The 26,799-nt window shown below is 50.4% G+C and overlaps 1 protein-coding gene across 4 annotated transcripts; it reads right to left on the bottom strand.

Annotated features, from left to right (window-relative positions):
• Positions 1–487: 487 nt before the first annotated feature.
• Positions 488–25,782, bottom strand: kmt2d (lysine (K)-specific methyltransferase 2D). 4 transcript variants are annotated; one of them, XM_049755837.2, is made up of 55 exons: positions 25,625–25,782; positions 23,550–23,632; positions 23,166–23,277; positions 22,879–23,081; positions 22,692–22,807; positions 22,452–22,614; positions 22,163–22,334; positions 21,970–22,084; positions 21,663–21,841; positions 21,304–21,590; positions 20,746–20,847; positions 19,935–20,629; positions 19,752–19,865; positions 19,569–19,682; positions 19,376–19,480; positions 19,120–19,301; positions 18,736–18,900; positions 18,513–18,622; positions 18,370–18,411; positions 18,109–18,297; positions 17,827–17,997; positions 17,615–17,737; positions 17,406–17,530; positions 17,195–17,330; positions 17,038–17,115; positions 16,886–16,963; positions 16,665–16,823; positions 16,515–16,584; positions 16,185–16,423; positions 16,029–16,102; positions 15,863–15,913; positions 14,175–15,767; positions 13,913–14,086; positions 13,552–13,691; positions 11,742–13,477; positions 11,534–11,657; positions 11,307–11,388; positions 11,178–11,244; positions 10,863–11,095; positions 7,951–10,782; positions 7,717–7,866; positions 7,487–7,651; positions 7,262–7,409; positions 7,101–7,182; positions 6,851–7,023; positions 6,638–6,762; positions 6,450–6,576; positions 6,256–6,377; positions 4,882–6,187; positions 4,670–4,806; positions 4,397–4,527; positions 4,001–4,322; positions 3,850–3,923; positions 3,246–3,354; positions 488–3,033 (listed from the first exon to the last, which is right to left on the bottom strand). In XM_049755837.2, the coding sequence occupies exons 2-55, from the start codon at positions 23,596–23,598 to the stop codon at positions 2,941–2,943; spliced, it is 14,763 nt and encodes a 4,920-aa protein (XP_049611794.1). In that variant the 5' UTR covers positions 23,599–23,632; positions 25,625–25,782; the 3' UTR covers positions 488–2,940. The 4 variants fall into 4 exon arrangements, with proteins under 4 accessions (XP_049611794.1, XP_049611796.1, XP_049611795.1 ...); XM_049755839.2 differs by having other exon boundaries at positions 4,001–4,286; XM_049755838.2 differs by having other exon boundaries at positions 17,406–17,527.
• Positions 25,783–26,799: the final 1,017 nt, after the last annotated feature.

Here is a 26,799-nt window from a genome sequence, read left to right as displayed (position 1 = left end):
GCGAATTTCACTTGAGTAGCAGACAATTTTCTTCTTTTTTTTCGGGGGTGGTCGTTAATTGAATCTAAAAGGACGGTCAACTCAATTTTAAGAGAATTTATACACCGCATTTTGGTTGAAACTGCGTTTGTAGCATATGAATGACGTGTAAAAAAAAATCTACCTGTTTTGATTAACGTCAGGTATTGGGGTCGGCCATTTTGCTACTTCCTGTCCACTGAAAATGACCATTACGGCTCACCTGTTTTCTCAGTCCGGTCATTTGCAAGCTGGGCCGTGATTGGTCGTTACGTGAGCAACTGTGACGTCACTTTCACCAGAGGGGATTTTTACATTTTATTTAAAACACATAAGAGCTGAACTTTATTTTTACACAAATTACTGTACACTGTACAGCCACGCTGGCTAAAGAATGAAGGAACTCATAAAAATATATTTTTCCAATATTAAAACTATTGCTAGAATGGGAAAAAAAATGAAAAGTGCACATATTTAAAATGCATTTTTATTTCTGTTTACAAGAAACAAAAGCAGACCAATATGAGGGGGCATCAAAGGAGTGGGAAACTGTATATAAAGAAACCTCTGGCTTCCTGAAGGGGGGAAAAAAATCTGTACAATTCGAAAGAATATTCTTACAAAACATGCCACTTACAATAAAAATCAATATATTTATTTGTCGTCCCTAAAAGTATATCTGCTGTACAGATGCAACATCTTTTTAAAAAAAGTAGGTGAGGTTAAGAAAAAAAAAAACAACAACTTCAATTTGAGCAAACGTTTTAAATTATAAGATATGAAGAAAACTTAAATTAAGATTTCAGAATAGTTGAAAATGTCTCAAATCCAGTGAGAGGCTTTAGGTCTCATGATGGGCTTCCCTTGAAATAGGAACATTGCAAACACACATGTAGAATCACTGCTTGGGATACTTAATCAATATCTACCACTTGAGCAAACTTCTCCATTATATATAGATAGCTAGATAGATAGATTCATAAGAGTGCAATTCATTACCGGGTTAAGTCTGGGGTGGATTTTGGGATTATTCCACACATGAGGCCAAGTAACCATTTCACGACACATTCACTTCTAGAGGGAAGATACAAAGATAAGAAGAAAAAGCTTCCATTCGGGGGGAAGGGGAGTCATCCAATTGGAGGCAAAAATGGAACATGATTTGGTAAGCATAAATACAAAACAAAATTACATAAATACAAACGCGATGCACCACCCGCTGTCTTGTGTCACGTGCATTTCTTTATGTCATCGCCTCGGGCTTCTCCTCTTACCGCCTTGTTTTAATTTTCGACAAACTGAGAGCTTATAGCAAAAAACACCAATAGAAAAACAGGTTGATGCAAAAAAAACACTCTGGTTCATATACATAAAGATATTAGTTTGCCATTTTACATATATTTATACCTATGTACAGCTTTTTGTTAAAATGATATCCAGTGGTTGATTTTTGTCTTTCTTCCATCTCTACAATTTCTTGATTACAAAGAGACTTGCTGGCTACGCAGGCCCCAAATGCATAAACCGTTATATACATTTGTACAAGTTTGCATTTTACTTTTCATCCTGTGAGGTGTTTGGGTTTTTCTTTTTTTTTCCTGGGGAAGGAAGGGGTAACATAGCAGTGAGGGATGTTTTTAGTAAAGCTCCCTTTAAAGACTTTTTTTTTTTTTTTTCCTTTCGACTCTCAGGTAGACGAGGAAACAAATGCCCTTTTATCCAATTAGTCTTTCCCTGCCATCGGTTGAGCCTGGAGGACAGGACCGGCGCTAGAAAAGCACACACACACACGCACACACACACACATGCACGTGGGAAGTAGAAACGCCGCAGGCTGCACTCAGGCAAAAGGAAGACCCACAACAGTAGAATGTTTTTTTTTCCGCAAAATCCGACGGAGGATGTGAGCGTGATTGATTGAAAGAGGACATTTTAGTAGTCGTGCGTGCGTCCGCCGGCGGCGGACAAGAAGAAGACGAAGGGGATCGAGATGGATGATGCGTTGGCAGGCGGGATGCGATGCTGAGCTTCTGATTGCCTTTTAGTTGTAATGCTTATCAAAAACACTTCCTCTGTATAAATAAGTCACGAATAATAATCATCATCAGGTGGGCTCCGTGTCGTAAATGATCATCAGCATAGAGTAGACGGAGCAAACCTGCTGCTTAAGATTCCCTGCTTGTCCAAGAACGGCCCCTCCCGACCCCACTTCCATTCCACAGTAGCAGTCAACAGTTATGTCGTTTTTTTTTTCTTTACAAAGCGGTCACTTCCCCGCTTCGATCAATGAGGTAGACCGGGTCCGACGAACCTTTTCGGACTGCGCACCGGGGCGCCTCCGGTGTCACTAACAGTTCATATTCAACCAAGATTGTCTCGCTTGCCAACGTCGGCGTCGTCTTTATTGATGATTCTATGAGGGGGCGGGGAAGGGCGGAGGGGCAGGGCAGGGCGGAGGGGCAGGGGTGCCTTTTTGTCAGGGGCGGCGGTGTGATCGCAAGTGAGATGGGAAGTACTGTAGGTCCAAAGTAGAAATGCATTACGAGTTCATTTGTAGGGTTTTAAAATGGCTTCTTTCTTTGTTGATGCGTGGCGCTTGTTGTCATGATTGTTCCCAATCTTTTTTCTTAAAGGGCCAAGCAAAAACTGTGATTGTGGGGGGAAAAAAAATGCCCGCCCCATTGCTGTGGTGTCCACCATCAAGAAGGGAGGTGTTGCTGCGATGATTAATGCTCGTCAAACCTTTGGCTACATGCTCTACTGTCACTCGGAGTCGTCCCAAGATGGAGGCCAGCCTTCCTCCGCTTGGGGGAGAGCAGCTTATGCACTGGCAAAGTCAAGTTTAAAAACAAACAAACAAAAATAGGCTTTGGTGCAGAAAGGAGGCCATGGCTCCTTCCTTCCTTCCTTCCTTCTTTCGTCTCAGTTCATCCACTTGCGGCAATTCCAGGCTCCGCAGTGGCACGGGATCTTGTGCTGGTCGTCCTCGAAGTCAAACTGGTAGTCGTAGGTCAGCTGCAATGCACAAACATGTCCGCTCACGCGTCGGTCGCAGTAAGGGCTTTCATTGAAAAGCCAATCGCCGGCGCATTTGCATTTACGTCATGTCGTCAAACATGTCGCTAACGTGTTCTTGAGCGTAAAACACGACAAGCGCATCAAGATGACATGGAGACCGAGAACATAACCTGGAACATGAAGGCCTCCTGAGTGAAAGCAGCAAATACCTCCTCTCCTTTGGGGATTCTACGGCTGGAGATGATGATGATCTTGTCCTCCTTGTCGAACGTCACAACTTCAGCCACGCAGTTGGGAGCGCAGGAATGGTTGACATAGCTGCCGTGGAGAAGAAATGGTGAAAATTAAACAGGGGCGACGCAAAACGGAATGACATGATTTTGCAGCAAATTCACAGGCGCACAAGATTTTGACCAGCTTTGTTCTCTGCAGTGCCACCTGTTGGATCTGTTGGGGAACTACATAGTATGGAGAATTACACACCATACTGTTTGTATGTGTTGCAGCTCCACTTTGGCAACTTTTATGAGATGAAACTAATATGGTTGAAGGCTGAACATCAGAATTTAAATCACTTAACGTTCCGCATTAAAATAAAAAGTCCTGTAATTGCAAACTAAATTAAATATTGCAGGCGTTTTTGTTACCCCTTTAAAAAATGAAACCGTACTGAGTAAAAGTTTTTACTGGCTGATTATGTAATAATATAAGACAATCATACAATCATTTAAGACCTATGATGGCCCTCAGATGCTAAATGTCTTAGCTACCTCACTATTTTTGCTAAGCTAACTCGTCGTCAGGATTGCTTACCGAGCCGGGCCGCCGGTCAGAGTGGCGTCAATCACCTGCTCATTATTGATGCGGAACATGTAGATGCCACGGTTCTGGGACAAAGGCAGAAGATGAGCCGAAGGGCTTTTGGGTCATTTAGTGGCGGCGCAACCTCGGGCGTGGCACGTACCTGCAACTCGTAAATCTTCTCCCGGCGGTTGGCCACCTCATTGCGGATGACGGTGCCGATGTACTCGATGACCATGGTGTGCTTCTCCAGATCTTTGGCGGCGTACAGACCTAAGCCCTGAATGCGAGAGCGAGCCAGGTACACGTTGTTCTTCCACTCGGTCTTCAGGCGCCGATACTGCGAGGACTTGGAGTGGACGAACTGCTTGCTGTACGGCGTGTTCATCTCGCAGGTGAAGGTGCTCTGGTAGGCCTTGGACACGCTGGTGCTGTTCAAGGTGTGCGGCCTGGGCACAGACGGAAAAGAAAAGCGCTCAGTAGCGCTACACAAAAAAAAAAAAAAAAGGTGATGGCCTCTTTGACCAGAAAAAAGGGCCGCAACGTAGGCCAAACGTACCTTTTGCACTGTGTGGGCACTTTGGGCTCGGAGCGAGCACAACCGGTGGGATTAATCATCAGAGGGAGCTCCATCAGCGGGTGACGGCCGTATCGGAACTGGTAGTTGTGGCAGTTCTCCACGCCGGGCAACTGCGATACCAGAAAAGTGAGAAAATGGTGTTCAATGTGCTTTGGCCAACATGACCGTGTCACTGAGATTTTAACGGAGAAGCTTCCAACTGTGAGATGGATGTGCTAACCACTCAGTAGCTCCAAATATTTGGCTTCTTACCGACTCAGTGATGCGCATGACAGCGTGAATGGTGAGGCCAAACATTTCTTCTCCTTTGACGTGTTCGGTGAACAGCTTCAACATGGAAGACTCATCTCGCAGTTTGGCAACCTTGTGAACCACCTGTTCCCAGATTCCTACCGAGAAACGGGATGAAACGTTTAGTCTCCGCCACGGGGGGAAGTGGAGATGGAGTGTATTTGGAGTCTTACCCTGCGGCGTCATGTCACGGTACTGCAAATCCTCCATGCCGTGTTCCAGAACGCGCACTTCAAACAAGGGGCGGCCGTCGTCCTCGCCGATGCGACAACGGTAGCGGCAACGCTTGTTGGGCACGCGCGTGCTCCAGTAGATCCGCGTGGCCTCGTAGCCCACGGGGAAGATGGCGGTGGGCGAGTGGAAGACGGCCATTTGGGAAGGGAGCAGCTGCCCGACGGCGTGGAAAATCAGGCCGCCGACGCGGAAGAGATGGACGCGGTCCCCTCGCTGTAAAATACTGGCTATCTGCTTGACTTCGTCACGTTCGATGTAGACCCGCCGTAAGACGGCGAAAGAGCAGAGCTCGTCTTCGCTGGGGCCCTTGAGCTTGTGCTGGGTGCACAGCATGGTTTTGTCTTTGAAGAACATGCAGCGGGCGCGGATGGCGCAGGCAAAGTGGTAGACGTTTGGGCAGCGCAGTCGGTTGCAGCTGTTGGTGGCGCCCGTTTTCTGGCAGCACGCGCACAGGGTGCGCAAGCCGCGACGCAGCGCCACCTCCACATTGATCAGCGCGCCTCCTTGCGTCTCGTATACTTCGGTGGACCATAAAGCGCAGTTGAGGTGCACCCACAGGTCCACGTCGATGTTGAGCAAGCGGGCCGGTCCGTCCGTGGCGCCGTCGCCTTGCTCGTGGCAGAAGCAGCACTTGCGCTTATCGCGCGGCAACCTCTCGGGTCGCAGGGTAATGCGGAGGCGCTCCATCAGCTCCAACACCTCGCGGCCGCTCTCCTTCTTGGAGCCGCCCTTGCGGATGGAGATGACGATCTGCAGCCGCTTCCAGCGAATGCCCTTCCATTTTTTCACATGGGGGACTAAGAGCTCCTCGTCGGGAGAGAGAGGCCTGCGTTGCTTCACCACCTTGAGAGAGGACTCCGACGGGCTGGCGGGATCCGCCGTGAGGGGATCGCCGACCGCTTCCTCCTTCTTGGCAACGAGCGTTAGGGGCTCTTCTGGTGGAGCCGCGGAGGTCGTCTCTGGAGCGGCGAGTGTCGACGGCGTCGAGTCGTCGCTTTCCGGCTCCATCTTGATCTGAACAGCGGGCGGAGAGGCGGGCGAAGGGGATGAGACTTTTACGCCCGGCTTTTTGGAAGGTTCCACCTCGTTGGTCGGAAGCGGAGCTGGGGTCGAAGGACGAGGAGGGGATGGCGACGGAGGCGGGGATTCCTCCACCGGTATGATGGGAAGGTGGCGTACATCCAAGTCGTTTACGTTGGTGGTATAACAGTGCTGGACTGTTTTGTCGTCGTTGGCCGGGAATTCCTGAAAGCAAATGCGATCAGATAAAAAGTCAAACTTGCGCTAGCTGATCCAAGTGAGCTTCCACTGACCTGTTTGATCAGTGCCAGAATGTCCACTTGCTTCTTCAACGTGCAGCCAGGCAGAGACACGTCAAATTGCCGTAACCACTCGTCCTGACCGGATGAGGCGTTGTCCTTAAGACACAAGGCACCTTGGAAGACACGACGGAAAGAATCAGCTGAGCTCAATGATCAAGTACGCTGGATTTCCAAGAAGAGCCTACCTGACTGTCCGGGCCCTTTTCCAGGATCATCCACTCCGGGGTTCTGAGAAGGGAAGGTCACCTCGTATGACCCCGGCATCCTTATCTTGAGCAGCCGGGCCGTTGCCGCCATCACGTCGTTCAGTTTCTGAGAAAACTTTTCAGTCAGCTATGCGAGCGGGGACGAGATGGTCGGAATCCGGTCGTACCTTGGCTGCCATGGAGGACAACGTGAAGGTGACGGCCACCTCGTTACTTTTGGCCTTATCCCAGCGATTGGAGATGGAACCCGCTCGCCCGTCCGCCGCTTCAAATGGTTTGCTCTCCGAGAAGGCTGCCATGCGAGAACAAGGCGTTGTAGAATTTCCGGCACTCTGAAAGCTTCTCCATGATACTTGAAGACACATCATCTTTTTTTTTACCTGGGATGGCCGTGCGAGGAATGAGAGGAATGACAGGTGAGATGGCCCTCTCCGTCTCCTCTTCCTTCGGCTCCCGCAGGCGAGGGAAGCGCGGAGTTTCTTCTCCGACGTTACTCTCCGGGGAGGACGCTGGAATGATGCTGTCTGGGGCGTCCTCATCGTCGCTTTCCATCCTGTCCCAAAAAAAATTATCGTTTTTCTTCAGAGCATAGGAACATGCGAGATGGCAGCAAAGAAGCCCTCGCTGTACCTGATGTCCTCGTTCTGGTTATGTGGCGGAGTGGGAAGCGCGGCGAGGATGTCCACGCTCTTTGTCTCCTCGCTAACCGCTTCTGCACACACAAACAAATTAAGAACATTTAAAAACTGAGATTTCGGGCAACTACTAAAAACAAACGTCCGGGTTTTTACCTATGTGTTTGTTTTTCAAATCTGCATTTTTCGGACCCTGAGAAAGTTCCTCCCCGGGAGTCACTCCATTCAGCAGCTTGTGCTGTACAGAAGGCGGAGGCGTCGGCGGCAGCGAGGAAGGAGGCGTCGGCGGGTTGCTGAGGTTGCTCTGTGAGGAAAGATCATCCTACCTTGTTCAACGGCCCGAACAAAACGACGACAGCGGACATTTGACTTCGGCTTTACCTTGGTGACTAACTGAGAATAGTAGTCGGGGATGTTGTCGAGCATGGCGTTTCCAAAGGAACCTTTGAGTTGGGCTTTCCCATTGGCCGGGCTGCTACCAAAAGGAGCAAAGAGATCCAGGCTGGCTGTGATGGAAGGTTCCATCAGGGGCAGCAGAGAGAGACCCTGGCAAAGTAAAAGTCCAATTAGCAGCCCGTACAGAAGCAATCACTTGAGAAATATTCGTGTACCTGTTTGAGTTGCTTTATGAGTGCTTCAGCACTTTTGCCAACTTCTTCCTTCTTATTCTTCTTGCGTGCGTTGAAGCCCCGGTCTCCAGGTGCTTTATTAGTGCGCTTTGGCTTTTGTGCCGGAGTTCTTTTGCTAATAGACTGCAAATCCTGAGTGTCAAGAAAATAACTATATAGTATATACTCCTCCACAGATGTTGGTGAAGAAGAAAAAAAAAAGAAAAGAAAACTGACCTCCATATTTCGTGGAGTCCCTTGAAGTTTCTGTTCCAGCATTGCCAGTTTGCTGTTGATGTGGCCATTGATCTCATTATGGATGCCATCAGAGGGCCTCTGGGCAGCAAGCTGAAGGTTCTTTGTTCTCAGGAGCTTCTGGAGCAATTGTTGTCCAGTTTCAGATCTGCTGTCATCTGCATTCATGAATGCAGAGTTGCTCCCTGAAGAAACCAAGTCGCCCGTGGCTTCTCGCTTGATGGCACCAGATGCGGTTTCTCCTGCGCCGTCACAGTGCACCTCCCTTGGTTCCTGTTTAATGTTCTGCAGGGTCAACTTGCACAGGTCCCCTTGCGTGGAGCCACGCAGCGGGTGAGGATCGCGGCCGTCTGCAACATGCGGCGACTGTTGTCGAGCGTACGATTCCGTCTGCGGACCGTTTGGAATCGGCGCTTCGCCGAGCGACGGCATCTGCGATTCCACTTTCAACCCTGCGCACTCGAACGGAGTCTTGGCTCCCGGTGACCTGAGTGGAGACGCCTTGACTTGACCGTACGGACTTCCCCTTCCGGCTCGGCCGTCGGCTAACGAAGGCGAAGAGACGTGGGCCGGGTGCGGGGAGGTGGGGTGGGTGGGGCTCATGCCGAAAGAACCTCTCGGGGAACACGCGTGAGAAGGGGATCCTTGCGTACGGATCCCCGCTGCTGTTGTTAGCTGCTGGTGCTGGTTCGGGGTGGGCGGGCGCATCCCGACAACTTGGCCTAGCGGGCTTCTGAGATCGCCGGGGTGCGCGGGTAGCGACTGACGTGGCGATGTGGGCCTGATCATGCGGCTGTGGTCCACAGGAGAGCGCGGCACCAGTAGCTGCCCCCTCATAACCGGATGTTGTATAGCCTGGCCCATTTGCGGTCCCATGGGTCCGGGCTGAAAGTGAGGAGGGGCGGTCTGTTGCTGAGCGCACATGGCTCCCGGCTTCCCCATGGCGCCAAACGGAACGTGTTGCCCTTCCATTCTCGGCATTTGTTTTGCAGCGTGCGGCGCCTGTCCGGGTAAGGCGTGATGTCTCAACTGACTTTGGGGTCCCTGACCCATGGGCATCCGGAGCATCCCAGGTCCCTGTCTCTGGGCAAGCATGGCTTGGATGTGTTGCAGTTGTTGATTGGGGGGAAGATTGCGCAAGTGTGGATTTTGTGCAATGATAGCCTGCACCTGGAGGTTGATGGGGGTGCGTGCGGCTGCAGCTGGAAGCCCGGGCCTCTGCTGCACCATCCCGCCTGGCTGCTGAGCTCTCATCATGGCCATCATGGCCTGCTGCTTTTGCTGCTGTGCCATGAGGCTTTGCTGTTGAGGATGATTCATGAGGACAGACTGTTGCTGGATGTCTGGAGATTGCTGCGTGATATTCGGAACTGGTTGTAGCCGTTGCTGCTGCAGCTGCTGCTGCTGGGCTAAGAAATCCGCAGATGTCCCTTCTTGTTTAACCACCATCAAGGTGGGCTTGTCAGAACTCCCCGAATCTTGCCTCTGTAGCGCAGCAGCAGGTAGTTGATGTTGCTGAGCCACACCCGCCTGTTGATTTCCCATCAAACTGCTTTGTTGATCAGGAAGTGACGGTTGTTGCTGCATGGAATACGTCTGGTCTTGATGCTGCTGCTGCTGATGAGGTGCTTGTGGCCCCAAATCAGCTTGGGGATCATTTGCAGAGCCTCCCTGGCTTACGTGATTGGGGGTGGACGATCCACTATGCTGCGATGGAGTTTGGTTATCCCCGCTGAGATTGTCTCCATCTTTCGTCTCCACCATTTGACTCTCCGAAGCTCCTAAGGGCTGAGGCGTGCTCGTACCCGTTGAAGGGGATGACCCCATTTGTGGCGTCGAGGGTTGGGAAAGTCTTCCTTGCTCGTGGCCCGATTGGCTCATCAATGGCGTCGGTTGCCTTTGCTGCGTCATCGGTTGTTGAGCAAATGTTTTGGCGACGTTCTGCTGCTGCTGAGAAGAAAACACCCGTTGTGCCAGAATGTTTTGTTGTTGTTGCTGTTGAGTCAGCTGAGCCTGCTGAGCCGGGGGACCCCCGAGAATCGCGTGACCCGGAGATACATTCATTCCCTGCTGACCCATCATCGGGGTTCTCTGTTGTTGCGTAACTGGCTGAGTCCCTGGCAGCACGGGCTGGGATGCCACCATGGCTGGAGCCTGGTTATTGGGCTGGCCAGTGTTAAAGTTCTGTGGCGGTGGAGCCCCAGGTTGACCTGCGCCCATTACTTGTGGAACCTGAGCTATGTTCTGCTGATTCCCGGCTAACATCTCCTGTTGCTGCGATCCGAGTGGATTCCCCATCAAGGCCGGCTGCGTCGGGGTCATCAAGGCCGACTGTGGATTTCGGTGTTGCTGCTGGCCCATCATGGCTTGCTGTTGCTGCTGGAGCTTTGCCATGTGCATCCTATGCTGAAGCTGTCTTTCTTGGAGAAGCCTGGGGTCAGCACCTTGCATTCCAGCTGGCCCCGGTGGGAAGAATCCCGCCGGGGCGCCGGGGGGACACGCGGGCCGAGCACCGTTGGCTCCGAGAGCCACCGGAAGCTGAGGTTGGGCTCGTCCCATAAAAGGCTGACCTTGCGGCATCCGGACGGGCATTCCACCTTGGGGAACCATACCGTGGTGCTGGCTTATGACTGGATTTCCCTGTTGGCCCATCACCATCTGGCCAGGTAACTTGGGAAACATGTGAGGTGGGGTTCCCTGTGCAGAATGTCCAGGAGCTAGAAGACCTGGACCTTGTTGTTGCTGCTGCTGCTGCTGTTGCTTGCTTCTATACTCAGCAATGAGATTGGTGTGCTCCTTCTGCTGCTTCCGTACCTGGAGTAAAAAAAATACTTGTTGGTATTTTTAATGATAAAAAAAAAAAAAAGAATAAATATGTTTTGAAATGTACTTACCTGGTCAAGCTGTTTCTGAATTTTGCTCTGCTCTTCAGTGACCAACTTGAGTTTCTCAGCGTCGGACTCCGCGAATTCTCGGCCGGCTTTCTTTGCAGTGCGTTGCTTAGCGCAAAGTGCCTTACGAGATTTCCGATGGACCCCGATTTGCTCTTCTAAAAATTTCAACTGCATCTGGAGTAACTGCTGGGTGTGAACAAGCCATTCCTCGTACTGGTGCTGTTCGGAATTATCTGAAACCGGAAAAATGACCTTAGACATTTACACTTCAAAGGTACATTACAAATAACGAAGAACCGGCAGTGTAGGACATACTGATGATTCCTTGAACAAACGGAGGAGGGTTTGTTCTCGACTGGGTGGGATCACTGCTTTCTCCTTCCTGAAGGTAACAAGAATCCAATGGGTCATGTCATCAAATGACAAACAAGAGTCACAGCTTACCTTTGGAGGCACGGTTGGCATTTGAGCTGGCTCTGTGCCTGAAGCAGATGACAGTCTTTGAGCAAGTAGAGAAACCTGTTGCCTGAGAAGAAAGCAAAACATGCAACTCAACACAGTTCTCAGCCTAGCACAAAGCTTTTTTTGGAAATTGTGCTTACTATTCTACAAAAAACAAATGAAGACAGAAAAGCAGATTTACAGATTAAAACAAAACTCCTTTTAAATACCTGTTGATGCCCGGGGGCACAACCATGGGGTCCTGTGCCAACACTCTCTTGATACCCTTAAGGGCCACCATCTTTGCCTTGGCGATGGGATCCATGATGTCATCGGCGGCAAATTTGTCTAAATCTGCAAAACGCAACCAAAGCAATATCGGTTGATACAGTATGTCAAAAAATCAATTATTGCAGAATCATTGATAAAGGTGGTTACCTTTGTCTGGGAAGAAATTGTTAGCCAGGGGCGACTGCTTCATCACAGGTTGCTGGGGTGGATGATTAAGCCCTCCATGCATTCCTGGCTGCCCCATTTTCACCATCGCTTGCTGCTGGCTCATGGCCATGTGAGGCGACGGCGCCATAGCGCTTCCCAAAAGCCGTTGTTGATGCGGCGCCATGAGCGGAGCACGCGGCGCCATGCCGGGCGGGGCCATTGCGGCTTGAGATGGCGGACGGTGGTGTTGCGGCACCATTAACGGTACGGGCGCTTGGGAGTTTGACTGCTGGCAGGGAAAATGAGGCGCCATGCCTCCCTGGTGAAGGGAGCTAAGCTGTTGTTGCTGCTGCTGTTGTTGCTTCTGCTGCTCCTTCTTCTCATGTTCCAGAAGATCTTGTATCAAGAGAGGCAACTCGCCATCCAACGAGCTTTCGACCTTTGCCAAGTCGACAGCAGCAGAGTGTTGTCCTCCAACGTCGGGCAGGTCGAGCGCGTCGTCTCCGATGTCGGCATGCGCGGCCACCGCGGGAAAAGGTAAGGGTCCGTCCTGTCCTTGAAGAGCGTATGGAAGCCCCCCTAAACGAACAGAACTGAGAGAAGCTGACGGGTGCTCCTGCTGCGCTGGCAAGGCCGAAGTTGCGTTCCCACCCAGCAGTAAAGAAATTTCATCTTTAACGGTATTCTGTCCTGACAGGAGCTGGGGGGTGAGACGTTCGACTTTGACCTTGGCGTTCGCAGCTGTGTTCGGAGAGGGCGGCCTTTGGGTGGATGACCTTCCCGGCGAGGCCGGTGTCGTCGAGAGGGACCTCTGGCCAGACTCTAACTTGACTTGTTCCACCACGGCAGACCCAGAGGCCGATGAAGGGGTTTCGCTTTCCGCTTCGACTAAACGCAGCTGGTCCGAGAAACCATCCTTGGGGTCTCCTTGGTCTAGTTCGGGGTCAGTGTAAGCAAGCAGGTCGAACTCGTCACTATTAAGCAAGTCATCGAGATGTGGATCATTAGTTTCCAGGTTGTCCAGGTTTCCCAATTCGTCATCTCCTTTATCTGGGTCCAAGTCAAGAGCTAAATCCTCTTCATCCTCCACACCGGCCTCGCCCGGGGCAACCCCGAGGCCCTCGAGGTCAGGCTCCGGTAGCGCCTCATTGTGTTCTTGGTTTTGCTCTGTGACGAGGCTCGGTTGTGAGAGCTGCCGATGTCCGGCGCTGGGAGTGGTGGGACTCGAAAGTACCGCCTGGGGCTGCTGCGCTCCCGGGACTGCAGACTGCTGAGGTAATAAAGCCGACAATTCGTTCTGCTGTAATTTCAATTGGGAGTCCATACCCCCCTGAGATGGAACAGCACCGGCGAGTGCTCCGGGATGCTGCTGCTGCTGAACGTAAGGCGCTGGCATGTCTTGGGGGACAAACAGACGCTGTCTGGGCTGAGGTCCGCGAGGCATAAACTGGGGTCGGAGCGGCGGCCTCTGCGAGTTGTGTCTTAATTCGATAAACTGCGGAGGGGGTCCTTGGCCCATTGGTTGCATATTCTCCCCTCCACGCCCCGGTATGATAGGGTGAGGGTGACCCATAGCTTCCATAGCCTGGATGTTGACAGGAGAAGTGAGATTATGTCTTATGGCCATAGCGTCCACACCAGGGTGGGGGAACCTCCTTGGTCCTGCAGTGGCATGCCACTGAGGAGGGAACGGTGGACGAGGAAACATGCCGTGAGGCTTGTTGGGCCCGCATGGCCTGAAGGACAGAGATGTAAAAAGTTGAGTGATATTTCTGACCAATTTTGCTAAGCTGACTGCTTGAGGGCATACCTGAGTGCGCTCGGATCCATGATGGCGGGGTTTCCTGCGGATGGTGGGCAAATGAGCTTGTCACCCAAGCCGCTGGCATTCACGGGCATCTTTCCCAGAGCAGCGGCCTGAGCGGCCCCCGTGTTCACAGCCACACGATCCTAATTCAAGAAGACAGCAGACGTGTGTCAATAGCTTCATTCAAATAGTAAATTTTTACTTCCTTATTTTGGATGAATGGCATTAGAGTTACCAGACAAGTCAACTCATGAAGTCTAAAAAAAAAAAAAAAAAACTGAATTGTAATGTTTTTTTTTTTGGTGACCCCTTGCTTGAGACTTCCCAGCATGACAGCATTGAGATAGCAAAGCTTTCACTGCACCTGTGGATAAGGCGGCGGTGCTCTGTGGATCTTATCTTGTTGAAAAGCAGCCGTCTCAGCTCCTGGCCATCCCGGAGATGCGTTGCCTGCAGCAGCTGCAGCTGCCTCCTTTTCTTGTCGCATGGTGTTGCGTTGCATTTGTTGTCTGATGAGAAATTCCCTCAATCTCTGACGCTAAACGAGATAACACATCAATTAACAACAACAAACGGGAGGAGGACAAGAACCTTTCTTTTTTTTTTTTTGTCCAATACTTGAATACCTGTCTGTGCTTCTCCAGCTCTGAAGGACTCAGGCCCACCAGTGCAGGGTCTTGCACCGCCGACACGTCGGACATTTCTTGAGTGCCCGGCAAGGATGGCTGATGAGGTGGATCTTGAGGGCGGACAGCCGCCACTTCTTGAGATCCAGAAATCGGTCTTGAAGCGTAGATGTCTGCGATTGCCGTCGGCTGCGTTTGCTGCGGCTGACCCGGTGCCTGCTGTTGGGATATCTGAGTAGTCCCTGCGCTAGGACCAAACGGAGGTGGGGGCGCTGAGGGTTTGCCAGATAGGGAATCCCCGATGGGACTACCGCTGGAATGTAATTGAGGGGACTGATTTGGATTAGGTGAGCTTTTGAAACTTGCGGTTCCATCTGGTGCAGCAGACGTGGGGCGGGGGGGCGGTTTGTGGACACTGACGAATGGGTCTCGGGACTGTGGCCTGGAAGGTGGCTGCGAAGAGTGATCCGGGGACTGGAAACGTGGGGTGGCGGGAGACTGTGCGGAATAGGCATCGTTGGAGAGGCCTCCGGGCGTGTGGGGGGACTGACAGCTGCCCTGGGATTGCGGGCTGGAGGGAACCCTGGAGCACATTTCCTGTTGCGTTACAGGGTGTCTCTGGGCTCCGAGACAACCGGCGTCACCTGACTGCAACTTGGGAGCGAGTGAAGACTGATTGGGGTGGTCGGAGAAAGGGTGAGAGGGCGACTGCCTGTAGCCTTCAGAGGGGTGGCTCGGGGAGGCTCCAGAAGGAAGCGTCGTGCCGTCCCCTTGGTGCATCCGTGGTGTCAAGGGCGCCTTAAATAGTCCATCCCCGGACTCCAGCATCCCAGCAGGGGACCCGGCGGCGAGGTCGGGTCTTCCGACGGGAGCGGTGCGAGGAGAAGGTGCGCTCATATCCGCCTGATACTGGCTGGCGGGCGAGGAGGCGAGCGACGGTACCGGGGATGAAACGTATTCCGTCTGCAGAGTTCTTTGAGGGTCTCCGTAGTGTGTGTTATGCGGCGGCGAGAAAATGGGGGACTCGATGCCCATGCCGGCACTTCTTGAATGAGGACTCGCTAGAGCTGTGAGGGACTCTTGTGAGCCTTGCTGAGATTGTGACAAATGACCCTGTGGATGCTGTAACTGCGGTCTGAAATAGGGGTCAACCTGCTGAGCCCGTCTGGTGGCTCCTGAAGTCCCTGCTTGCATGTCAAAGGGGCCAAGACTAGCTGGCCGTCCCTGAGGAGGAGGACCCTGTGGGCCGGAAGCGGAATAACCTGAGGAGGACGCCTGTACGGGACTTGCCCCGGCATAGGATAAAGGAGTCGGTGGGTGGGAGTGACAACGTGGCGACTGAGGCGGGAGCTTGGCAAAAGGATCCGTCCGGATTTCGGCCGATCCCGGCGTCTTTGTGAAACCATCTGAGAAAAAGACAGAGGAGGATCCCGAATCCGGGGGGAAAGGAAAGGGGCTTTCCGCCGAGCTGGGCTGAGACGACATGGACGTCGATCCGGAAGGCGGGGGGATCTGCAGGTGTAAACTGGGTCTTTCCCCTTTAATACGCACTGGCTCTGCCTTCACGGGTCGACACATCTGACTCTCGGCCTGCTACGAGGTCGGAAAAGGAGAAACGAGAGAGAAAAGGTTGCGATTACAAAGCTTCCAACTTTCATTTGCCGCTGCTACGAGAAGCTTTAACTCACCTTCTGTGCCTTGTTGATCCTCTGAGCTGCTCGGTTGTCTTTGGCCTTTTGCTGTTGAAATAAAAGCATGCTAAATCAAATCCATTGCAGCCCAGAAAGAAATACATTTTGGCAAAATGTAATCAAATACAACTTTTTTTTTTTTTTGTTGTTAAGAAAAACGTACCAGATAAGGAACCTTGTCAGCTGCGGACACTTTTCTCCAGATCTTCATGATTTGCTTACAGCGACTCGCCCAGTCTGGGAAAAAATATGAGACATATATCTAACACCTTCGAGCAGAAACAACGTTCATCAAATGATGATCGTTTCCCACACACACCTGGGTAGTCCTGTTTGAGAGTGGGAAAGTTGCTGTTAGCGTAAAGCACGGGAGAAATGGTGGAGAGTTCTCCCAGCTCCTCGTCTTTCTCCCATCGCTGGAGACTGCGCTGGTTGTAGGACAGCCCGTCGCCTTCCGCCTCGGTGGGGGTCGGTGGCGAGGAAGGAGTCGCCGGGGTAGACGGGGTAGCCCAAGGACTCTCCTCGCCGCCGTTTGGGCTGAACATCCCTCCTTTTTCCCTGAACACAATTCAACAGGTTGAAGATCTTCACGATTCAAAAATAAATCATGCATTGTCCATAGCTAAATAAGAAAGGTAGCTCTCCCTACCGCATGTCAAAGAAGGGTGACTGAGAAAGGGCGGGGAACGCGTCCATGACTCCAGCTGAGGGCAGAGAACCTACAAAAGACGTAAATTTCAAATCCGAGCTTCAAATGATCACAGTTCCGATGCAAGTGCAGGTGTCCCGCTCTACGCACCTGAGAGGAGAGCTTTCTGTGGTAGGGCGCCACAATTGAGTTCTCCCTTATTGCCATCTGAGATGGGCTTCATACCCTCCAAGGTGGAGCCTTCAGACACTCCTAGCACCTTCCGGAAAAACTGCTCCGAATCCTGATTCTCTACTCCTTGTGGAAGACCTAACGTGAAGACAGGGTTCAACGCCTCGGAAATATTTGCCGGGCTCGGCGACAACGATTACCTTCACGTTTGTCCGCATCAAAGCCACGAGGGTCGGTTGACCCTAGGTCCTTGGGTGTTGAGGATGGCGCAGAGACTCCTGAAAAAGGACGGACGGGTCTTGACAATCCAGTTCCCGAGTAAGCCGCGTGTGGAAGTGTTTCGGTTCCTAACCTGCACCTTCTCCCTGAGCCAGCGGGGCCTCACGCCCCTCTTGCTTGAGATGACGCACCAACCCATCCTTGGCCTCGGCTAGCGAGACGGAGAAAAAGGTCACACGGGAATGCATACTCGTTTGTCGTTAAATTATGCGCTCAAGTCGTTTTCTTACTTTCCGGGGAAGTCGTTTTGCAAGCGGACGGCGGCGGTAATGGAGGTTGAAGAATGCATGCAGCTGGCCTCTGCCCCGGGCTCGTCAATACGGCCTTCTTACTCAAATCGATAAGCGTCTTTCCAAAGAAAGCTTCCTGCAGAAAAAAAAAATAAAAACATTGCACACATGGATTTCACGCAAGGACGAAAACCGAGACAGACCAACAAACCTGGAGATACGCTGGAAACATGTCTTCGAGTTTGCTTTTCTTTCGTCCTCGACGTTTCTTCGCCTGTTCCTCCCCCTCTAACGGTTTAGGGTCCATGATGTTATCCGTGTCAGGGTGGGGTCCTACTTCAGCGACAATTAAGACATAAAAAAAAAATGATCATGATTGCATTGCACACTTTGACATGAAAATTCATTTTTTCTACTGACCCTCTTCGATGGTTCTCTCTATTGGGTGCCCGTCCAACGTAGTCTCTCCAGCCAGCTGGGCAAAAAACTCTTTCTTCAAGCGTGTGTGACACTTCCTTTGTCGCACCATGAAGCCTCCGATTCCTAACGCCACAAATTCACGTCAAACATACTCGAAAGAATGTGTTAAATCTAGCTTTCAAAAAAAAAATAATAATAAAAAGTGAGCCTACCGGGCCTGTAGGGTTTCCGTTTTCTTTTTTTGCCATCTTCTGTATCGTCTACGCCACCTTTGAGAACATCGCATTCAGCCAAGCCGTCTGCGCCTCCATCAACGCCACCTTCTCTGTCAGGGCTTCCGGGATTCTCCATCTTCGTGTCACAATCCATAGACTCCCCACAGACTGGATAGATCAAATAAATCAATGAACAAAAAAAAAAAAAAAAATGGCAGCTCGTTTCTAACGCAAATACGGCTGGTCGGACGCTAATCGATGCGGCGAAAATTATCCAACCTTTTCCCTCTTCCCCTTCGCCTTCCTCCCTCACGTCCATTCCATCAGGGCCTCCACCTTCACAACACAAAGTGCCGAGGCGAGACCGACGCTGCCGTCTCTTCAGCAAGGGAGACATGGAGATGGTCCGCAGCAGGGACATCCCCGATTCGGTCAGCCAAACACCTTCCAAGCGGTAGAACTGCGGCTCTGTAAAATTCACCAGGTGAGAAACAATCGAGAGAAGAAAAAAAAAAAAAAATGGCCACGCATTTCACTAACCTGGCTCTTTAATCCTAATCGAAGCCATGATGGCCGACTCAACTACGGTGGGGAAAAAAAAAACAAACACAGAAAATCATGTCCACGTTTCATCCAGCAACAATGCCAGAACATTCTGTCATTTGCGTGTGCTTCAGACTCACCCACAGGTTTGGGAACATACGGGCTGCATGACGTACACGCAAAGCCCTCATCAGACGCTTGTTCCACTTCGTCCTCGGTATATAAACTCTCGCAGACCGCATGCACCCATCTTTAAAGAGTCACATGACATTTGGAATAAACTCATTTATGGAGGAAAACATATCCGAAAGACGTCATCATTATTTCATTTGATTCAATTGACTTCTCGTGAGCGCCACCTACCGGTCACAGTGCTGACACTGCAGGAGCAGCTCCTCCTCCATGAAGTTCTCTCTGCAAACCGGACAGGTGACGAGGCTGGCGCAGGGTCCGCAGTGGGTGTAGTTATTCTGCCACTCGCAGTGGAAACCCGGCGAGTTGGACCCGCATTGCACACAGCACACGCACCTTGGAAAATCACACCGACGAAATTAATCCATCCAAGGAGTCCAAAAGAAAAAGTGCACCAATGAGAATGAGTAACGATTTGTCTTTGACGACAATCGCCTCTGAATAGCTAATGCTGTTTTACATAACATGCAAATTTCCAGGAATTCATTTCCATTCGACCTCATTCAAAGTTACAAGGATGAACAAAGCTTTCAAAGATTTTTTTTTTTTCTTTACCATTTGCATTTCCAGCCTCCCTTGGGTACTGTGTGCAGGGGCGGGTCCAAGCAGTAGGTGTGATAGCTGACGTCGCAGTCGTCGCACAGCAGCAGACGGGAAGGGTCCGAAGCCTTTCCGCATACTTCGCACACGATGCATTCCAAACAGCGCCAGCCCTTGCGCAGCATCGTCTTTGTGATCTAGAAAAAGATCATGTTTGCTTTACCTCCACTTATAAAGCAATGGGAAAACGAATTGAAGGAGTTGGATGTACTTTGCTGTTCACACAGTAAGGATGGTAACACTGAGCACACTGCGCGCAGGCCAATAACTGCCCCTCCGCACCCTTTCCGAAACTGCCGCACACCACACACATATCCTGAAACAAAGCAGAAAGAAAAAAAAAGAGCATTAGCAACTGTGACGTAAAAATTTAAATTAATGCATTTTAAATGAAGGCGCCATACCTGGAGCAGGACGAATTTGTCAGTGTTTGAAAAAAGAACCACTGTGTTCTGCATGGTGTCGTCTTCCTCGTCATCTTCCTCTTTACTTATTCCAGACTCGGTGGTCATGCTTAGCTGGACAAATAAAAAATTAAAAAAGTTAAAGTGATGTTTTTGCCGTATGATTTGGGACGCAGAACTCACCAAGAAGGCGTCGATGCAAGAGGCCATGGCTTTGAGGCGAGACCTGCCACCCCGCCCTCGCCCTCCGCCGCCTCCTCGCGGTCTGCGCTTCCCGGGGAAACTATTGCTTCGACCCTGAGAAGACCACACGGTGAGTCTCCAATGGTGGAAACCAACACAAGGTACGCAAGAAAATCCACTGACCTGTTTGACCCTTGAGCGGCCAGGGGAGCCCCGGCGCTTCACCTTCTCGGCGTGAATTCCCAGGGGTTCAAAGGGAAGCGAGTCATCCGTTTCGGAGCGGCCAAGCTCCATAGAAAGGTGAGCGTCCGCTTCCCCGGGAGAGCCCAGGAAACCACTGCTGCTCTCATTGGACATATCATCCAGCAGCAATTCCGGCTTCACCTCATCCTCCTGTATATCCACATCGTGCCCGTCTCTTCTCATTGGCTCGTCGTCATCTTCATCATCCTCCTCCTCGTCTTCAGAGTGAGGTAGCAGCCTCTCCTCCGCGTTGCCAATCGAGCGTCCGTCTTGGGTGTCTGACGACGCCCGGCGCGTCCGGCACGGACTCATGTCCCGCTCGTCAGCTTTGTCGAGAGATGCCGGAGGAGGTGACGACTCGGGCGACGTCTTACTGAATGATTGCACGCTTTGGAATCCACCGCAAGCAGTCTTTATTAATAGAGGCTTATCCGCAGAAAGAAGAGTCTCCTCCTTGTCCACCTCCATATTTTCAGGGCCCTCCAGTGTTTCTTCTTCTACTTGGGGATTTGGAGAGCATCTCGCGGCAGCGGAGCTCTGGGAGGCAGCTCGGATCACACGGCCGACCGCCTCTTCTGCTGGCCTTTCATCAGTAGGTAGACAAGGGGCGCCCTGTTTGCTCGAGCACTCTTCAGCTAGGATTAAGGAATGCATGTTATTACTTGAATCACTTACAAATCTTTCATTAGCCACAGCCGGCCGGCTTTTTGTCCACGCACAAGTATGTAGGTCAACAGTTGGCCCTTCCTACCTGGAGACCACTCTGAAATGCACTCGGCTTTTTCTATCTTCAGCTTCTCCTCTGAGAATTTGTCGCCTACATCCGCTGGCCCAAGAGTATTAGCTTCTGCATCTACATAGAAGGAAAAAACTGGTCAAGATCTGTTTATTTTATAAAGACTACGGACTTTACACAGAAGAAACTTTTTTTTTCTCTGTGAATTGTGCCACTATTGTGCGCCTGCAAAATACCGTGGTGCCCGATTGTCAAAACCAAAAGGATCCATCCGTCATTAATGGATCATATCCTCACTAAGTGGACGGATGGGTGTGCTGGTGCCTCGCCCAGCTGAAAAAGCTAAACCCTGCAACTAGACACAGATTATTTTTTTTCCTGTGGAGCAATATTTATATTTTTAACAAGACTGCAAATCTCAGCAGCGACAAGAATGGTTTTATATTATTGGCTAGCTAAACTGCTGTGGTAGGTTTTTATAAAAAAAATGAATTTCATATTTCATGTTTTCTATCCAAGTCTCGTGTGTAAGTCAGACTTTGGAATTACTAATTGTGATGGGCAGGGACTGACCTAGGTCCATGGGTGTCACTTCCTCCGCTGTGGCGGCGCCCGCCACGCCCACATCTGGCGTTCCCGGCGGCTGTCCTCGTATCGCGTCTGTCTGCTCTTCCGTCGTCACGTCAGCCTCCGTCTGGACGGTCATCTCCACCAACTGTAGCTGCCCCTCGGGATCTTCCGTGACCTCTGCGCTTTGAGTTTCAGCTGCTTGGGTGTCGGTGAGACGGTGATGTCGATCGTCCTTGCAATGCAGGCAAACGCTCTTGACGTCCGGCAGCGCGCACTCTCTGTGCACCCACCTGAGAGAATAAAAGATATTTTGACTGAAAGAAACCACAGAGGAGAAGTGTGCGTGTGATCGCCGAACAAACCTGTGGCACAGGGCACAGCACTGAAGAGCCACGGATGGGCGCGCAGCTTTGCCGCATACGCCGCAGACGGCACCGCGCTGGCGCCGGCAGGCCTCGCACACGGCGTAGTTGTCAAACCACTGCGCCGAGCCCGGCAAAACCAGTCCACGAACGCCACACTCCATACAAACGCGGCACCTCTGAAAGGGTTGACATAGCGGAGAGAAAAACTTGATCGACGTAGCCCGAGATCTTTCCTGCAAATGCTTGAAACTCATTTTTTTCAAAAGGAAGGGTCCACATTTAACAGACGACGAAGATGACTTACTCTGCATTTCCACGGATCCGTGGGGAGAGAATCCATGGCGGGCTGCAGGCAGAAGGTGTGGTAGCCCTTATCACAGGCATCACATACTAACATTTTGGAGTCTTCACCTGGTTGTCTGGAGAATCAGAGCGAGGCAAATGAGTGGCGTGACATCCCAAGAAAACACGTTGCATGTTAATGCATTGGAACTCACCGGCAGGTCTGGCACACTTTACACTCCGGGCATTGCCACCCCGCCCGCTGTATGGGCGTGGCCCCGATTTCTAAACAGGCCGCGTGATAATGTAGCCCGCAGCCCGTACAGAACAGCAAGTCTGTGAGCGCCCCTGCTAGGTCACACACGGCGCACCAAGACTCTTCCCCTGCTGTGAAAGTCAAAATGGAATGAACATCATGGCTAACGCCGGCGGCTCCGACTGGTGGGCAAACCACAACTGAAGCCTTAATTTCAAATTGACGGCATGAAGAAAGATGCTTCTTACCCAAGTCTTGGGCTTGGTCTATGTGCTGCGGACAGAGAAGGGCCAGCTGCTTCATGGATTGGAAGGAACCACTAGCCGCTGCACATGGGAAGTGGTAAAAGGTTGAACAGCCCTCGGCATGGCATCGAATGGTTGCGCCCAGCCTTTTGCAGTATTCACAAAGCTGAAAGAAAAACCGTCGTCCACAGGTGTGACATGACGTTCTCATCTTTTGACACTGAATCCACTTAATAGACTTACCCGCTGCGTCCCTGAGATAACAGCCTTGTCGACGTTCACCAAGCCGCCGCCGCCGTCGTCCGTTCGTTGCACTCCTTCTGACCACACCGCACACCAGTGATGAACCCAACAAGCTCCTGCATTCCAAACAGCATCATTAGGTCATCATCTGGAAATTTCAGGGAGCAACTGTTGTCTGGAAATTAACCTGAGTCATCAAATAGTGACGCCAGGGAGGGGGTGTCCGAAAATCCAATGGAAGACAATTCATCATTTCCGGGCGGTGGCGGCCGAGAAGAAGACGGTCGGAGGGTTGGCAGTTCTGAAGTCGACTCAAAGTGTCGCAGTTCCCGTTGTCCGTGAAGGCTGCGCTCCACGCAATTGCAAAGAGCACAAGCCCTCACGTTCTCCCTACTCAAAACACGAGCAAAGACTCCGTGTTCAATATTGTCAACGGGAAGCGGCGCCGGCGAGCAAAGCGAAGAAGGAACATACTCAGGTGGACTTGAAGATGCGGCGGTTGGAGCCGACACATCCTCAGCAGTGAGAAGAGCTTGGGGCTCTCCCTCAGAGGAGACGACTTGTCGAGCGGGAGCGTTGTCATCAGCTGAAAAATACATTCAAATACTGACCGTCATGATGGCATATTTTTTTGAGGACAGGACAACGCATTTTCCAGAAACGAGCACGATAGGAAGATATGATCATTATTTCTTTTATTGCCACTGAATTGAGGTGAACCCTTTCCATTTGATTCATTGTACAATAATATATATTATTGTGTAGCAATTACCATGACAGTCGCAGAGGTGAACGCATAATTTCACAGTGCAAAATACGGCAGATGTGATTCTAAGAAATTCTGACTGAAGAAATTACCTGCTGGCTCAGAGTCGCTTTCGTCGCAGTTTGACTTCTGCTCGTCCATCCCCCAAACTGACTTTGACCTCCTTGACAGAGATCTGCGGTGTCACAATACAGATGTCTTAAAATAATGCAATACCACGACTACTAAGTAGAATAACAACCTCCTGAAATCATATTACTATGACGTCCGCAACATGTCTATCACAGTAACAAAAGCGACAGCTAGATAATGACACAATAAATAAAATGGATGACTTCCCATCCATACAGCAAGAACATGCAGATTCTCCCGTCTTAAAATGCAAATGTTTATTACAATCCATGTTAAAACAACACAAAAAATAATTACTCCGTACCAACCACCTTATACATAAATGCATCCAGTTTTGTCCCAAAGTAATGTAGCTTGGCGTGAGTCATTGACCAACACGGGCATTAATGCAATCGAGTGTACTTGAAAATTGAGCAAATGAGCGCGAGTGATGCAGGAAGTTGATACACCGGAATTAACACATAAAGTGCTTATTCACTCAGCAATGCATATTGCAAACCGGTTAGATGCCAGCACAAACTGAACATGATATGTCGTAACAACTAACTGGGGCGTTTCAGATATGCCTCCACCTTCCAAAAAAAAGATTGCCTATATTGAAGATACACAAAGAAAAGACAACTTCCGCGTTACAAGCTTCCTGTTGCAGCGCTTTTGTTGTCGTGCGGAAACAAAGTCGCTCACACTAAAGTTCCGCTTGGAGCTTCACGCCATCGACTTGGAACAGTACAGTAAATCAAACGACGGCCTCGCCATTGTTTCTGCAACACGACAAATAACACGGAACCGTAGCGTGGGTCGTGTTTGGCCAGCGATCTTGCATTCTACGAACCGTCAATGACGATGGAAAGCGACTTTTAGCACGCAGTCCCGTCTAAGCCGAATAATAACATGGCAGAGTCCCCAATGTGTGCTCGCATGATGATAGTCTTCCAATGGCAGGGGGAAAAAACAACAAATGAACGTGCGCGACGCCAGCAGTGTGATATAATGTGTGCTGCAACTATGTTAAGTTACAGAACAAATAGTTTCCAAGTAAATATTCATCATGTGCTGCCATTTACAAACACCGCATTTTGGGAAAAAAACCTGGTGGACGGACGAATGTCTTTCACGTGTTTGTCATGCATCGGAGATCTAAACATTATAGAATGCGAGAAGAATATCACGTGTATACACAACACTGCACATGTCAGCAGAATATTTTAAAAACAAAACACCACCTTGGGCTTAACTTTGATGAACGCTATTTGGTTAGTCCAAAAATCAAAAGATGAACAATAGAGGAAATTTGGCGGAAGAGCGGAGAGGCGACATCGAATAAAATGGGACAAGTCGAAATACTCCACGATAACGACAGAACATGATGGGGGATTGAAAAGCTAGTTAATTCGTAAGCTTTGGATTCGAAAACGCATTCGGTAGTGTCTCGCGAAAGTGGTGAGTGATGGCAAAACAGCAGCCTGGTTTGACACTGAAAGTAAAAACAAATTAACTTTCGTGGTGATCGTATTGTGCTGGTAATCGCAAAGAACATCGTAAACAATATCTTGCAGAGAAAACATAACACGGCTGGATGGTAACAGCCATATGAATCATTACTCAATGTAAACACCGATTTGAGGGCTTCGTACGGGTCCAGCAAATAGCCTAGTCCACATCCCTAGCGACGGACTGAAACGGAAAATCGAACAACTAGCGATGGTGACGTAGCAGCTAAGTGTCCCGAAGAGTCAAAACTGCGAGAACTACGCTTAGTCGCATGCATAACCACATTCACTTCTGGAATTGACACCTGCTAACTTCAACTAAAACACTCCGAACGCCGTCACCAAGGAACATAAACCAAGCCGAAGTTAGCGCCCAGGTAACACGGCTACTTCCCCAGCAAGTAGACCGCGTCATCTGCTACAAGCTAACAGCTAAATGCTACCGAGAGCGGAGCCAACATTACCCGGTCTAAGGTCAGGGTTAGTGTGTCTCGATTTACGCTTGCCACGGCAAGTTGGGGAAAGTCCCAATTGACGCCACTGACCTTACAAAAACAAAAGCGTCTCCTCATACATCAGCAAAATCCAAAGAGCCCCACGGCAGCTTCCCGTAATGCTTCTGGTCGCTTCATTTTATGTAGCGGACTAACGCTGCGGCTAGCCGGCTGGAGCGAGTGAGAGGGAGAGAGAAGGTGGGGGAAGTGCACACGGGCGGAAGGCTCACTCACTCGGTCGGTCCTTCCTCAGTACACTTTACACAAGTGCGCGGAGAAGGCTACCTGAGTGAGCTCACGGCCGCTTCGGCTTGCTGCAAGAGACAGACAGCAATCGCGAGGCACCGTTACGTCTCGTAGTACCACGACAGTCCCCATAAGTGTTTTTTTTTTCTGCGAACACTCGACCGAGCTTGTGGATGTAGCTTCAATGCTAACGACTAGCCACTTGTGTTGTGGAATCCTTCTGGCGAGGTCGCACTTTTGCACTGCAAAAACATTTGACGTCGTGTTTTACTTGGCAACATATTTTTACTTATGTCTTAACTTTGCATCAACATTTTCTTTTAGCTCCATTCCAGTTCACACTTGACCAAACTGCGCCAAAAGAACATTTACCAGCGCTCTAAAAAATCTGCCAATCGTGCGCAGTGTGTCAACGTTCGGCCATCTAAAATTAAACTGTTTTGCATTGTTTATCTTTTCCTGCACATGAGTTGTGCTAGTTGGCAGGCACAGCGCGGAAACATGGAGGATACTAACACTAGATCGTACTGGAGGTCAATTCACTTTCCAAAACATGGGAGCCATTTTCATTAGGTTGTTTATAACTGCAGGCGCTTCGTGCGACGGACGCTCTGTTGTCGCGGATGACCCGACCTGGTGGCACTGATTTTGATTTGATTCTGCATTGCAGCAGATTATTTTGATCCTGATTTATTTGCCACGATTCTGAATCTCCAGCGTTTGGCTAGAATCATAAACAACATATGAAACGGTAGTATGTTGCTTAATAGTTGCTAACCCTCCAACTTCGATACTAGTTTGGATTGACGACCTTAATCATAATACTGATAATAAATATTGTCACTGCACTGTTGCTCGTATGTGGAGACCTTTGTATGACCCCAAATTCTCAACACTTCTTACCAGAATTGAAATCCACACAACCTATAAAGGAAGACCCTTGAGGTTCAATATCAAAGAATTGTACTTTAACAAAAGTG

Source organism: Syngnathus scovelli, chromosome 2 (assembly GCF_024217435.2).
Source record: "Syngnathus scovelli strain Florida chromosome 2, RoL_Ssco_1.2, whole genome shotgun sequence".
Classification (NCBI taxonomy): domain Eukaryota; kingdom Metazoa; phylum Chordata; class Actinopteri; order Syngnathiformes; family Syngnathidae; genus Syngnathus; species Syngnathus scovelli.
Note: the sequence above shows the minus strand (reverse complement) of the source record. Positions and strands in the feature narration are given on the sequence as shown.